Source organism: Trematomus bernacchii, unplaced genomic scaffold (genome assembly GCF_902827165.1).
Source record: "Trematomus bernacchii unplaced genomic scaffold, fTreBer1.1, whole genome shotgun sequence".
Lineage (NCBI taxonomy): Eukaryota > Metazoa > Chordata > Actinopteri > Perciformes > Nototheniidae > Trematomus > Trematomus bernacchii.
The window spans coordinates 5540134-5552835 of NW_022987705.1; the positions used below are offsets into that span (position 1 = coordinate 5540134).

General features: G+C 39.3%; 1 protein-coding gene across 2 annotated transcripts; it reads left to right on the top strand.

Annotated features, from left to right (window-relative positions):
- Positions 1-2366: 2366 nt before the first annotated feature.
- LOC117490719 (calpain-5-like) lies at positions 2367-12683 on the top strand. Of its 2 annotated transcripts, none has more exons than XM_034140512.1 (13): positions 2367-2587; positions 4520-4708; positions 4860-4991; positions 6275-6483; positions 7041-7233; positions 7311-7501; positions 8279-8356; positions 8441-8636; positions 8730-8852; positions 10426-10628; positions 11138-11259; positions 11353-11489; positions 12064-12683. In XM_034140512.1, exons 2-13 carry the CDS (start codon positions 4544-4546, stop codon positions 12244-12246), a joined length of 1932 nt encoding a protein of 643 aa, XP_033996403.1. In that variant the 5' UTR covers positions 2367-2587; positions 4520-4543; the 3' UTR covers positions 12247-12683. The 2 variants fall into 2 exon arrangements, with proteins under 2 accessions (XP_033996403.1, XP_033996404.1); XM_034140513.1 differs by lacking the exon at positions 2367-2587 and adding an exon at positions 3107-3377.
- The last annotated feature ends 19 nt before the right edge of the window (positions 12684-12702 follow it).

Genomic DNA, 12702 nt, shown 5'->3' on the forward strand with positions numbered 1-12702 from the left:
TTTGTAACAGCGCAGTTAGAAGTGTTAATCTCTGCTAATAGCCCAAATATGCTGTAATCTCCCATACATATATATATATATATATATATACAACATCTCAATAAAATAAGAGTGCGATTCGCAAAATAAGAGTGCGATTCCTGAAGCATTAGCAGTGTGTTGGAAGTGCACAGTTTGTCCTCAGGGTGGCACCAGAGGAAGACACATGAGGTTATCTCTGCCTGGGAGAAACAAAAGGCATCTGTGGAAAGGTTTATTTTTGTGTCCTCATCACTGTTACATATTTTGTATATAAGTAGCTCATATTTTTTGGCCTGCTCATGGAGTGTCCAAAAGTGCACAAGTTCATCCTCAAGGGAGCATGAATGTTCTCATTAAATGTCATAAAAAGCTTTTTTTCATAAACATTTGGCCAGTAGATTACGGGGTATTTTTCTGTGAACCACAATCTGTTGAACCAACTGCCCAGAAAGATGAGATGAAGAGAAAGGGTTTAATAATAAATACCATTTCATGGATTTTCTTCTAACACATTGTCCCTTCACATGACAGCGGTGTTGTCACCAGGCACCACTCCTTCACCTTTCGTCCAAACACATTCTCCCTGCCTGTTTGACAGAAACTGTAATCTGAATCAACCAACAAGCTACTATTACAAAATAAAAACAGTGCATGGACAAACCTTTGCTTTTATTAAGCTCAAGAGGGTCATGCATGCTCTCTAGGAAGCAGGTTTTAAAGCCAGACTGAGAATTAAGGATTTTACTTACTTGAGAAACAATAACCATTAAAAGTGATGTACAAGTGACACTGGGAATAACATCATTATTAAATAAAAACAGACACTTAAAAAGGTGTTTTGAAATAAAAAAAACTATAATCTTTAATATATCTGTATCTATAATACAATTAATTGAAACTCCCATTAAAATATAAAGCAGCAACAGCTGTTTCATTTGGCCACTTCCGGGCTAAATAAGTGAGGCACATTGTGAAATTGGGCTGTTAGCATGAACCTGACTTGAGGCACGATTTATAAGATATTGATTTGACCATTTCATTATTGAAATATTTTTTTTAATATTTCGAAATACAGGGCCCAAAAGGTAGAAGAGATGTGATTGGCTGGCACTTATTTTTTTGTTTGTTTGTGAGCAACATCTCATAAGAGATACTGTCTAACTTGTGTAAAGTTTTCTGTGAACATACACTATCACGAGGAGACATTTTCCTCTCCCCTGGACCGTTTCCCTTTAGTGTCACCATGACACCATATTTTATTTTCCCTTTTAAACCTGTACTTTGCAATTAACTCAGTGCAATGTTGACTGTAAACGAGACAACTGTAGATTGTTAGCCTTTATTGATGGTCTTCTTTTTGAACAGGTATGTCTCCTACACTAGACATGTTTCTTCTCCTCCCAAACATGCCTTTTCTCACAAACTTGTGATCATATCTGAAACGTTGCAGTGGTCCTCTCAAATATCATTGCTGATCCAGATGATTTAAGGATGTTCTTCAATTTGCTCTTCTTCCTGTCTCTTTAGCTGTTGCAAGGATTTGACATATTGCTGTTGGCTCACTGCAAAAAAAGAATTCAAGTATCAAAGCTGGAGTTTTCCAGATAAGATTTGTCTCTCTGGGATACAAAGTGGCTTTTGTGCTCCTTAAACATGAAACCCAGACCATGAGAGCCAGTTTGTATTATTGCTACACTTCACTTGCAGCATGAGGATAGCACATGGCTTATAAATTATGTTGGTTAAATTTGACTTGCTTCTGGCTGGAAAAAAACTGGAAGATTTTATTGTGGTGGAATGTAACAAAGCACATTACTTCACCCCACTACAGTTCAGAGGGAAAGAGGGTACTTTTTACTCTACTATATTTATTTAACACATGATAAAACACGTCATACTGTATGCTTATATTATATGATTCAGTACTGTACAACAAATCTACCCAGAATTGTATAACATAACACTATAATACTGTGCTAAGACCCATTCTGCATATTTCACTTTTGACACTAAAAGCACATGTTGATGCTAAAACTTCTCTAAAGTAACATTTTTAAAACAACACAAGTATTGTAGCATTTTAGGACCGTAGTGTTTCTACTTTAAGTAAAGGATCTGCATACTTCTTCCACCTCTTGTTACCAGAGACAAATGAGACCAAACAATCCCACACTCCCACCTTTAATGGGAGTTTTCCCATGTACAGTAATTGTGAAAGATCAGACACGAAAGGGCAGGTTTCAGCTTGTTTCACCTATGAGTGGTTGGGTGGTGGGACTGAACTAAAGGTGTAACATTTCAGTATCCCCTTCCCTCCCATACAGTATCAGCATTAGCTTAGCACCTCCTGCTGCAAAGCCTGTCAGACCAGTTTTCAGGCAGTGTTTGTGCAGATGAACGTGTCTGGAAAAGCCCTGGAAGCCAGGAGTACACACTGGATTTGGTTTGAGAAAGGAGAAACAGATCTTAGGACAGAATAGCGGGGTTGATTTTAACACATCTAAAAGGAACCTAGTGAACATTGAATGAGTTTGAGCCCATCACTACAAGGACAAGACAGCTACAGGTGAGTGTTACTTTAAACTTTTTAAGTACTACAAGTAAGATTTCTTGAGTCAAGTTTTAACATCCGCGTGTAGTTTGATTCCCTGTGGTTTCATGATATTGGCTATATTTAATCTATTGTGCTTTTAACCATCATTTTAATACTTTCTTATTAGAGAACTTCCATTCCTCTTGCCTCAAAGCCTCACGCCTTTATAGGTGGTGTTTAACACATCTCTGAGGCTTTTAATGTTTTCATAATAAGTTGTTCTTTGGAAGGAATCAGTACAATCTTAACTGTGACATATTTAAACAAGGCTGCAGCCTGATAAAAACTTTGGAAATTATTATCTTTGATCTGATGTGTAAAACAATCTGAGCTTTTAACAACGTCCCAACAACATGCCAGCACGTGACGAAACGTCTGGAATGTGAGCTGCTGTCACATTTACACATACAACACAGATTAAACATAGCATTAACATACTGTAAATATGTCGTCATGTAGAGTTAGAACGAAACTTCCCCAGCGTTTAGAGCAAATAGGCTACCAAAAATAACCTGCCAGATTAGCCAGGAACTCTCAAACAGATAACGCACAGAGACCATGTGTAAAGCCCTTACCCAGAGCCACAATAACACTGGGTGGTGAAGTAATCCATTACTGAAAAGACAAACACACTCAAGGTGTGGCTCTAACAATGCACCTGAATAAACCCCTGCGTATAGGAGGGCGGTGCAGCAGGCACAGCACCTGGACACTTCCTTTTTGTGGAGCAGGAAGGAATAAGTATCACACTGCTATCTTTAAGGTACATTTTGTTGTTACTTATTCTCTTGTTTCTTTACTTTTCAAGGTACATTTTAAAATGTATATCTAAATCTTATGATCTAGAAATTGTTGCTGTTCCTCTTCCAAACATCAACTCTTTCTTTGCCTGTCATATCTGTTTCATTTGCTGCTCTTTCTCCTCACACGACATGTCTGTCCGAGATTGTTTTAAGTGATTCGACTTGTAAGAGGTATACGTTTTTTTGGCGTCAAACTTCCTCTCATTTTCTTTCTGCTTCCAGCTAAATACATTCAGTACTCTACAGTATGTTATTCCTGGCAAATATATAATATAAAGATTTATTTAAAAATGATTTTATTGGCAGATGTCCAAATGCAGCCGGTCAGTGAGAAAGGAACAAAAAGATCAAGAGTTCATAAATCATCTTTCTCCAGAGAATACAGCTGAGATACAGTTTCATTTTTCATGGGACAAGATCCAGCTTTAAACACAATTCATGTTTTTCTTTAGAACTTGACAGTTTGGGTCAAACTGATCCACATTGGTCCAATGACACAAAACTTTAGAGACGTTTTGAGTTTGAATTCCACCTGAAGATTTCTGTAAATGACAAACGTTAGTGTTGGTGAGTGTTACGCCCCACCCTTAAAATGGCCCTATGGGGCTAACAAAATTCCACCACTGACCCAAATACAACACAAAAGACACCTTTTGATCAACATGTAACATGTTCAACTACACATCCTAGGATTAGAGGCAGAAACACAGCAGTCCCAACAGAGGACTCCCCCCTCTTCTGCTGCTGCACTGGAGCTTTTAAGGACTTCCTTATCCAGGTGCACCTCGGCTGAACCTCCTTACAGCAATGCAGCACACCTGGGTCGAGGAACCAAAGGGAAAAAGAAACAGGGCATACATACAGCCGTAACAGTGAGACACAGAGGAAAATAAATGTAGCTTTCCATTTGTGGACTCTTAATATAGCCTAATGTAATCACAGCTTTTTTTTTTAAAGGACATAAATGTTTCAGGTTTTGCTATAAATGACATTGTCTCTTAAAAGCACTGTTTGCATCAGTGAATCAACATTGTGGGGTCCTGGTTCACAGAAAGGCCCAAAAACCCAATACATTTTTATATTGTGTGTCATCCCTCTGCAGCTGTGAGGCTTCAGCGTCTGGACCATGTTCTCCTCTGCTGTCCCGTACAAAAACCAGCACTACGCTGAACTGAAGAGGAACTGCATCAATGACAAGACGCTGTTTGAGGACGCAGAGTTCCCTGTCATCAATTCATCGCTGTATTTTAGGAAACCACCTCCTGGATTGGTGGAGTGGAAACGACCAGCCGTGAGTCAAATATTATTTCTGCTAATGTTACTATAACAAGTGGCATGCATGAGTGATTGTTTTTTAAATTACTAGATTGAACACACATTTTAGAGCAGAAGATTTCAATGATCATTGCACAACAACACTCACATTCACCTTTCTGCTACAGGAGATCAGCAATGCGCCCAGCCTGTTTGTGGAGGGCATCAGCGCCCATGACCTGAACCAGGGAGTTGTGGGAAATTGTTGGTTTGTTGCTGCCTGCTCCTGCCTTGCTATGAAGCCTGAACTCTGGAAGAAGGTGAGTTCATAATGATGGTGCTTCTGTGTGAGTCAGGGGACTGGCATATTTAGAGTTTGAAAGCAGGTCAAATCAGGAACACAGGATTTCACCTGAGGGGGGGGTTCATGCATGACTAACAGCAAATTCCTTTGCCAAAAAGACATACCTATGATACCTTTGTCTTTGCTGGAAGATGGTATAATTTAAGCTGAGATTAAACAAAAAACACAAGCTTACTTAGAAAATAGGGCAAATTATGTAAGAGAAACTTAAATACTTCGCAATGGAGGATCATTTATGTTCACCTTTGTGTACAATTTAGATTTGTCTTCACTCCTGTTCAGAGATCTAACCATACAGAGAGTCAGAGGTAGTCTTTGGAAGCAATCCACTGTTACATATTTTCACTATTATTAAGTCAATTCTGGTTAATAGGATCATGTATGCTGCCAAGTCAAGTCGACAGGCAGGAGTAGTGGCACACAAGTTATTTATTAACTAAAAGTTAACTGAAACAATAATGAAACCCGAAGATAACAATACAACTAAATTAAACAAGAGACTACCAGATTTACTGTGAGGTAAACTTCACCCCCTGTCTCCAGTGAAAAGCATTGTACAGTCTCAGCCTTACCTAACTGGAACCTACCATCTACCCCGTTAAGTATAGGGGGGGGCTTAACTGAGCAAGCATCCATATCATACAGAATATTGATCACACAGTAAATATAATATTGTTAAGGAACTGCTGACATGTCAATCTAACCATGGGCAACCGTCTACAACACTGAACTGCCAGAATAGGACAGCTTGTTAGTTGCTGCAAAACGATAACTTACCTATTTTCCTACAACTTCACAGTGGCCCCAGACTCTCCCTGCTGAGAGAAATAATGAGGCACATCTGTTTGTACTTTACTTGGTTAAACTGCGAAGCTACCGCAAAAAAGTGAGGGCTACCATGTCGTTTACACTATCATGATATCTAAGCAAGGAACTCATCAGTCCCAACGTTATTAAAGCCATTTAACAACCAGTTGCTTACTAGATAAACTTGTATATTTTGATTCTGAAAAGAGCTTCAAACGTCATACGAGAATTGTCGATAATGCATCACATTTAAATACATTAATCACAGCAGCGTTTAAAGTCGCACCCTTAGGTTTTGCTATTCTTTTTGCACGTGTGTCATTTGATTAGGGTGCACTGCAACATTCTCTGGTCCAACTGAAAATTACATTTTACTTGTTAGAAAATGACTCTTTAGTCGCACCTGTATAATTTGGAACATTTGCTTTTCAGGTAATTCCTGATCACAAGGAGCAGGAGTGGGATCCCAAGCATCCGGAGAACTATGCAGGCATCTTCCACTTCCAGTTCTGGATCTTTGGAGAGTGGGTGGATGTGGTGGTGGATGACCGGCTGCCCACCATCAACAAGGAGCTGATCTACTGCCACTCCAACGACAAGAACGAGTTCTGGAGCGCCCTGCTGGAGAAGGCCTACGCCAAGTCAGTACACTTTACTATCCCCTCTGTAGAAATATAGTAATATTCTTTAATCCAGGTATTTTTATTTACATGTAGTTGATACGACTTATAATATTAAACATGATCATCCAGTTATAATATAATAGAATGCAACTACATTCAAAATAAATCCTATTACTACTAAAAGTTACACATTTAGTAGTAATAGTTACATTATACCTATAATAAAAACATAGTTGACATGCATAACAATTGCTTCTTTCCATACATTATACGAAAAATATAAGTGTTGCATCATGTAAGAGTGTGTTTTATATGTAGTTGTATTTTACATATTTCTGTTGTATTTGTCTTCTCTTCTTTATATTTTTTTAAATGCCTGATTTTATTCCATGTATGTGAAAACTACTTGGTAAAAAATACAGAATCCAGATTAGGAACAATAGAATATATCTGCAGCATGTTAGTATAACGACATGCAAATATGTAGAGTCCATTGTAAACGTGTTGTATTCAGCTGTATATATTTTAATATTTCTGTAACTAAAGTTGTGATTCCCCTGCTCCTCTGTGTCCAGGCTCTCTGGCTGCTATGAGTCTCTGGAGGGGGGAAACACCGGAGACGCTGTGGTGGACTTCAGTGGAGCTGTGGCTGAAGCCATCGACCTGGAAGCAGAAGAATACTATAAGGACCAGACAAAACAAGACCAGCTGTTTGAGGATCTGCTAAAGGTCTACGACCGTGGAGGAATCATAAGCTGCTCCATCAATGTGTGTGCTCCTCGTGAACATTTGCCTCTTTTTGTCCTTCTTTCACAGAATCTAACCTGTTTGTTTTTCATCACCAGGCGCAACCTCATGAGATTGAATTCAAGATGGCGAACGGGCTGGTGAAAGGACACGCATACTCAGTAACTGCAGTGAAGAAAGTGCGTTTGGGTCATGGACTGCTGGCCTACTTCAAGAATGAAACCATTTTTCTGATCCGCATGAGGAACCCCTGGGGTCAGACTGAGTGGAAAGGAGCCTGGAGTGACACGTAAGAAGTGACAGAAAGTTAATTGCTTACATTTGTTCTCCACTGTACAACTACATGAAGAGCAGGAATGTCCAAGATGTTCAAACCAGCATACACTACTACGTTTACTATGGACATATATAGGGATCAGGACCAAGGCCGGACTGGGACAATAAGTCAGGCCAGGAATTATACACCCAGCCAGGCCACTACCAGGGTTTCTTTGTCCGATTTTGCTGGATTTATTTGTGAATATTTACAGCGTGAATATTCACAAATAATGATGTGACATCAGAAGAGCCAATTAAATCATATTTCAAATCTATATCAGAATCAGAAACGGGTTTATTACCAGGTAGGTTCACACGTACGAGGAATTTGACTAGGTGTCGTGGTGCATACATAAAAAAAAAAAAAAAATATATAAAACAGAACACAGATAGCGAACTATATTAAGAACACTGTAATATAAATATAGGAAGATAGAAATAAAATAAAGCAGTAATTTACATTGAAATAGAATGCAATAAAATATAGAATAAAAAAATAAATATATATATATGTGCAGTAAGCAATATTGTCAACATTGTGTGAATTAATGTAATGCATAGAGTCTGCGTTGTGGCTGGTTGTAACCCTATATCTGACCTGTGGTAATTCTTTTAAAATACAATCTTCTTATAGCCACATTTTACAAATCAAAATGTGGGTGTTGTCTGGAGTTTAACTCTAAAACAATGTATCTCTACTAGTAATTTATGAGTGCATTAATTTGTTTTGTTCTTGTTGGTTTGTCAGCTCTGAGGAATGGTTGAAGGTTGGTGATATGGAAAGGGGAAACCTCGACATCACCGTAGCGGACGATGGGGAGTTCTGGTGAGCGATTTAAGCTCTTCTGAATCTTAACAGTTGACCTCTTCTTTCAGATTGTATAAATGCATTTTGTGCTCTCGTCCACAGGATGTCATTTGCAGACTGGTGCAAGTTCTTCACTAATGCAGATGTTTGCCGTGTTATCAATACTGCCCTGATCAGTGTCAACAAGACGTGGAATGAGGTTGTGCACTTTGGGAGTTGGACCAAAAACGCAGAGCCGCTTTTGAACCGCTGCGGGGGCTGTGCCAACCACAAGCCCACCTTCCTGCAGAACCCACAGGTACACTCTCCTCACATCACCTGTGTTCAGACACATGTAAACTTATATAAACACACATTTATGGATCTATTTTCACTAATTTGCTTTTTACAGTTCTTGTTTGATGTTACAAAGGAGTCCGATGAGGTCCTGATCTCCTTGCAACAAAAAGATATGAAGATCCACAGACGATTTGGTCAAGGAGAAAACATTACCATTGGCTTTAATGTCATCAAGGTAAAATATAGTGTTCACCAAATTGTATTGATCTAATCAATGAACTGTTGATAACTGCACATTACATTATACAGCAGGGGTTTATAACAGTAAAGATTCAAAGGGTTTGTGAAATGTTGCACAAAGTACATGGCAAGACTCACCAGACATGAGTCAATTACAGAGGAAACGGGGTTCATGTGGGATCAAACGTTAGTGAAGGGTCCGTTTATTTGTGGGAGAACAGGATCATTTCATCACATTTTGGCTTTCCTTTTGGTCTAAGAATCTTGGCTGCGTTCTGACTCTTCTACTCATTTGTTGAGCAAACATTGAACAGTTGTTTGGGTGATTTTAGTGACCGGCAGACATTACTCCATATCAGAACCAAGACAGACCATTTCAACAGCAGGCTAAATCATACAGGATTAAACATGACGAATGCACATACTTTACTTGATTGTTTCAAGCTGAACGGCAAAGTGGAAACAAACACATTAGTGACAATTTCTTCCCAACTCCTAGTAAGCTGCAAAGAGTTCAGTCGGCTGTTCTCTTGTATAGGACATGACAGAAGTCTCATGCATTATTAGAGGTATATAATAGATTTATTTCGAACTGGAAGGTTTTTTTAAAGACAAATTAACCTCGCTATTGTGATTCAGTATAGGTCATAATTAACTGCAATGTCAAAGCAGTCCAGCTGCTTTAAACCTGACATCACGTTTCCTGTAATGAGATATTAATGTCAGAGATGTGGCTAAGTTTAAACACACTCTTATCATACTGTCTGAAGTGCTGCCAAAGGGGGAGGTTCTGGACAGCAGTACATGCTGAAGGGTGCCTTAGGAGCATGTGACTTAAAAAAAAAAATGAAAGCAGGCCTGTGAGTCTGGACCTGAATGTAACCCTTGTCGACTACTGTCATTAAGCCAGCAAGAGCTATCTTTATCTGACGGACTCCAGACACTGTCGACGTTCTGTGTTTTGTTGTCACTGTTTTATGTATTTTTAGTTAAAGGAGTACTTTCACACATGCAGTTAATGGTACAAATTATGTTTGGTGTCACAACCTTTCAAGTGAGCCAGCATGCGCACTACCCTGTTCCATCTAAAAGGAACAGGGCCAATATTATTGTTATTATACACCTGTGATGACAAGTCCAAATGCCTTCAGTGAAAAGTGCCTATACGTGGACATTTAAGGGCATCCCAGCATTCAGTGAAAGCCTGGAGGAGGATTATGATTATGATGTTAACCTATGACTGGCTAAAGAATGAGTATTGATTATTGCTCTTTATCAACAGTGAAATACATTAGACATTTGTGTTAAATTCAAGTTTAGTTCATTATTCTACCACCAGGAGGCAGAAAGAATCTATGCAAGCAGCAAAAAGTAAACTATAACTCTTAAAACAGTGAAAACCCTTTACATTTAATTGTACATCTGAATCAGAGAGAATCTGTTTTGGGAATTCACCAAAGTACAGCAAAGGTAGCCTAAATACAATGACACACTAGTGAGTAAAGTTAGTCATTTGTTCAGTATTTGAAATAAACACTGAATCAGCCCAAATGATTTTCCTTCTCCAGGTGGAACTAAACAGGAAGTACAGGATGCACGACATCCTGACCCAGCAGGTTGTGCAGACGTCGACCTTCATCAACGCTCGGACGGTGTTCATGAGATGCACGCTGGAGCAGGGCCGCTACGTCATCATCCCCACCACCTTCAAGCCTTACATTCTGGGGGATTACATGATCCGAGTTTTCACCGACGTGGACTCAGGCTGCAGGTACGACTGTGGTTGAGCTGTGACGTCTGACCGGGGACTGCTTTTCATTTTAAATCCGCAGCATGGCTGGGTTTTATGATGTCAATATTCACTTATCTTACAATAATCAGGTTTTAAGAGACTCTGCAGGGAAAGCAGGAACACAGCTGTTCCTTGATTGTTCCATTCAGACACTAATGTCTGAGGGATTATATCCAAGGAAAACACCCATAATTACTGTTTCAGATACTTTACAATTATGTTCACATTAAATCACTTGGAAAGTAATATCTCATCTCATTCTGCTTATCTTAGGCGATGATTTTATGTTTTTTGTTTTGATTGTTCATGTTGGCAAACCAGAACCAAATCATGTTTGCTCACACATTCAGGTCATCCAGGCTGGGTAATCCAACTTGTTGTGTGTATTAGACATAATTACACTTACCATGTTTGATTATACAGTAGCTAGATCTAGAGTAGAGTATCAAGTACTTTTCTCATGGTGTCTAACTTCTCATCTCTCACAGGGAGCTGGCAGAAGATAAGCCGCAGGTTAAATGCTGGAGTTCATTCCTTGGATACCCGCAAGCTGTGACTCACGTCTACGTGCACGGAGCCGGGGAGCTGCAGAACCAGGACAGCACTGGAGGTCAGAGGACTTGAACAAATGACTCTTACCCTAAATGTACTGATCAGCCTGTATATGGTTTTCTGACTTGGAACTTTCCATGTGTTCCTGCAGGTGCAGACCCGTATGTGATCATTCACTGCGAGGGCCGGTCTGTACGATCCACCATCAAAAAGGACACCCTGAATCCAGAGTTTACAACAAGCGCAATTTTCTTCAGGAAGAAGCTCAGAAAGCCCATAACAGTGGAGGTAAGATGGCATCCCTCTGCTCCTTGTGACTGTAATGAAGCTGTCTCAGCATTCAAACAGTCATTTCTTTATGGTGAAACCCTCTCATTGTCAACAATTTGTGAAACTGAACAAGAATCCGATTGATTTGGAGTTGAATGTCTGTCGATTATTTTACCTAAAGCTAACTTCACCATGGTTGCTAGTGATTTTTAATCTGCAAAGCAAACTATTATTAATAATAATAGGGCTTGGATTTTACTATATGAACAGGATTAGTTTCCAAAATGCCTTTATTCCTACAACCAAACAACGTAATGTTGATTATACAGACACTACATTTTTTTGTGCAGTCTTTTTTATTTGTATTCAGTGCTCACAAAAACTAATGATAATAGTAAAATGAAAAGAATAGATCAATGAACTACAGAAGCTCACATAATAAAAGGTCAACTGACAATGTGATAGCGGCTTGTAATCTGCAGTAATTGAGAGCACAGAACATCATCCTTGCCTGTTAACGCTCAACATAATGAAATCAGAGTAGCCGAGATGATCTGTGGTTAGTTTGTAACACATGACGGGTGTTCCTCAGGTGTGGAACAGCAACCCGGTGAAGGACGAGTTCATGGGCCAGGTGGTTCTGTCGGGCTCGGTGAAGGACACCTCCAGCCCTCAGAGGCTCCAGCTGAGGAAGAGAGGACGGCAGATGGCGGACGAGATGCCGGGGACCATCAGTGTGAGGATCGTCACTTCTACTCAGCTGACCGCCATGTGATCGTCTCAGTGACTTTAGTGAGGGCTTTTTCACTGATGAACATCTCACTTAGCATGTGTCATCATCAAAGCCCCATAAACACTCTCTTTGTCACGCTGGATGTCCACGCTTTTATTTTACATTTGTATTTGCACGTTGGGGAATTGTTTGCGAAGTTGAGATGTGAGCAGGCAATTCCTGTCATTCCTATCTTAATGTTTAATCTCGAGTTATCTTAATCACCTTTCAAATCCTTTTTATGTAACATATTTGTATATTGACATTTTGAAAAGATGTTCTCTTTTTATTACTATTACTACAGATACTGTGAGTTTTATGGCAGATATGTCATTCAAGTCTTAAAATACATTAGTTATACTTTTGTCCTTAAATAGCACCTTTTATGCAGAACAATGTACTGTGTGCACAACATGATTAAAGTATCATCTATTCTTTGATGAATTTTCTAATCCTTTT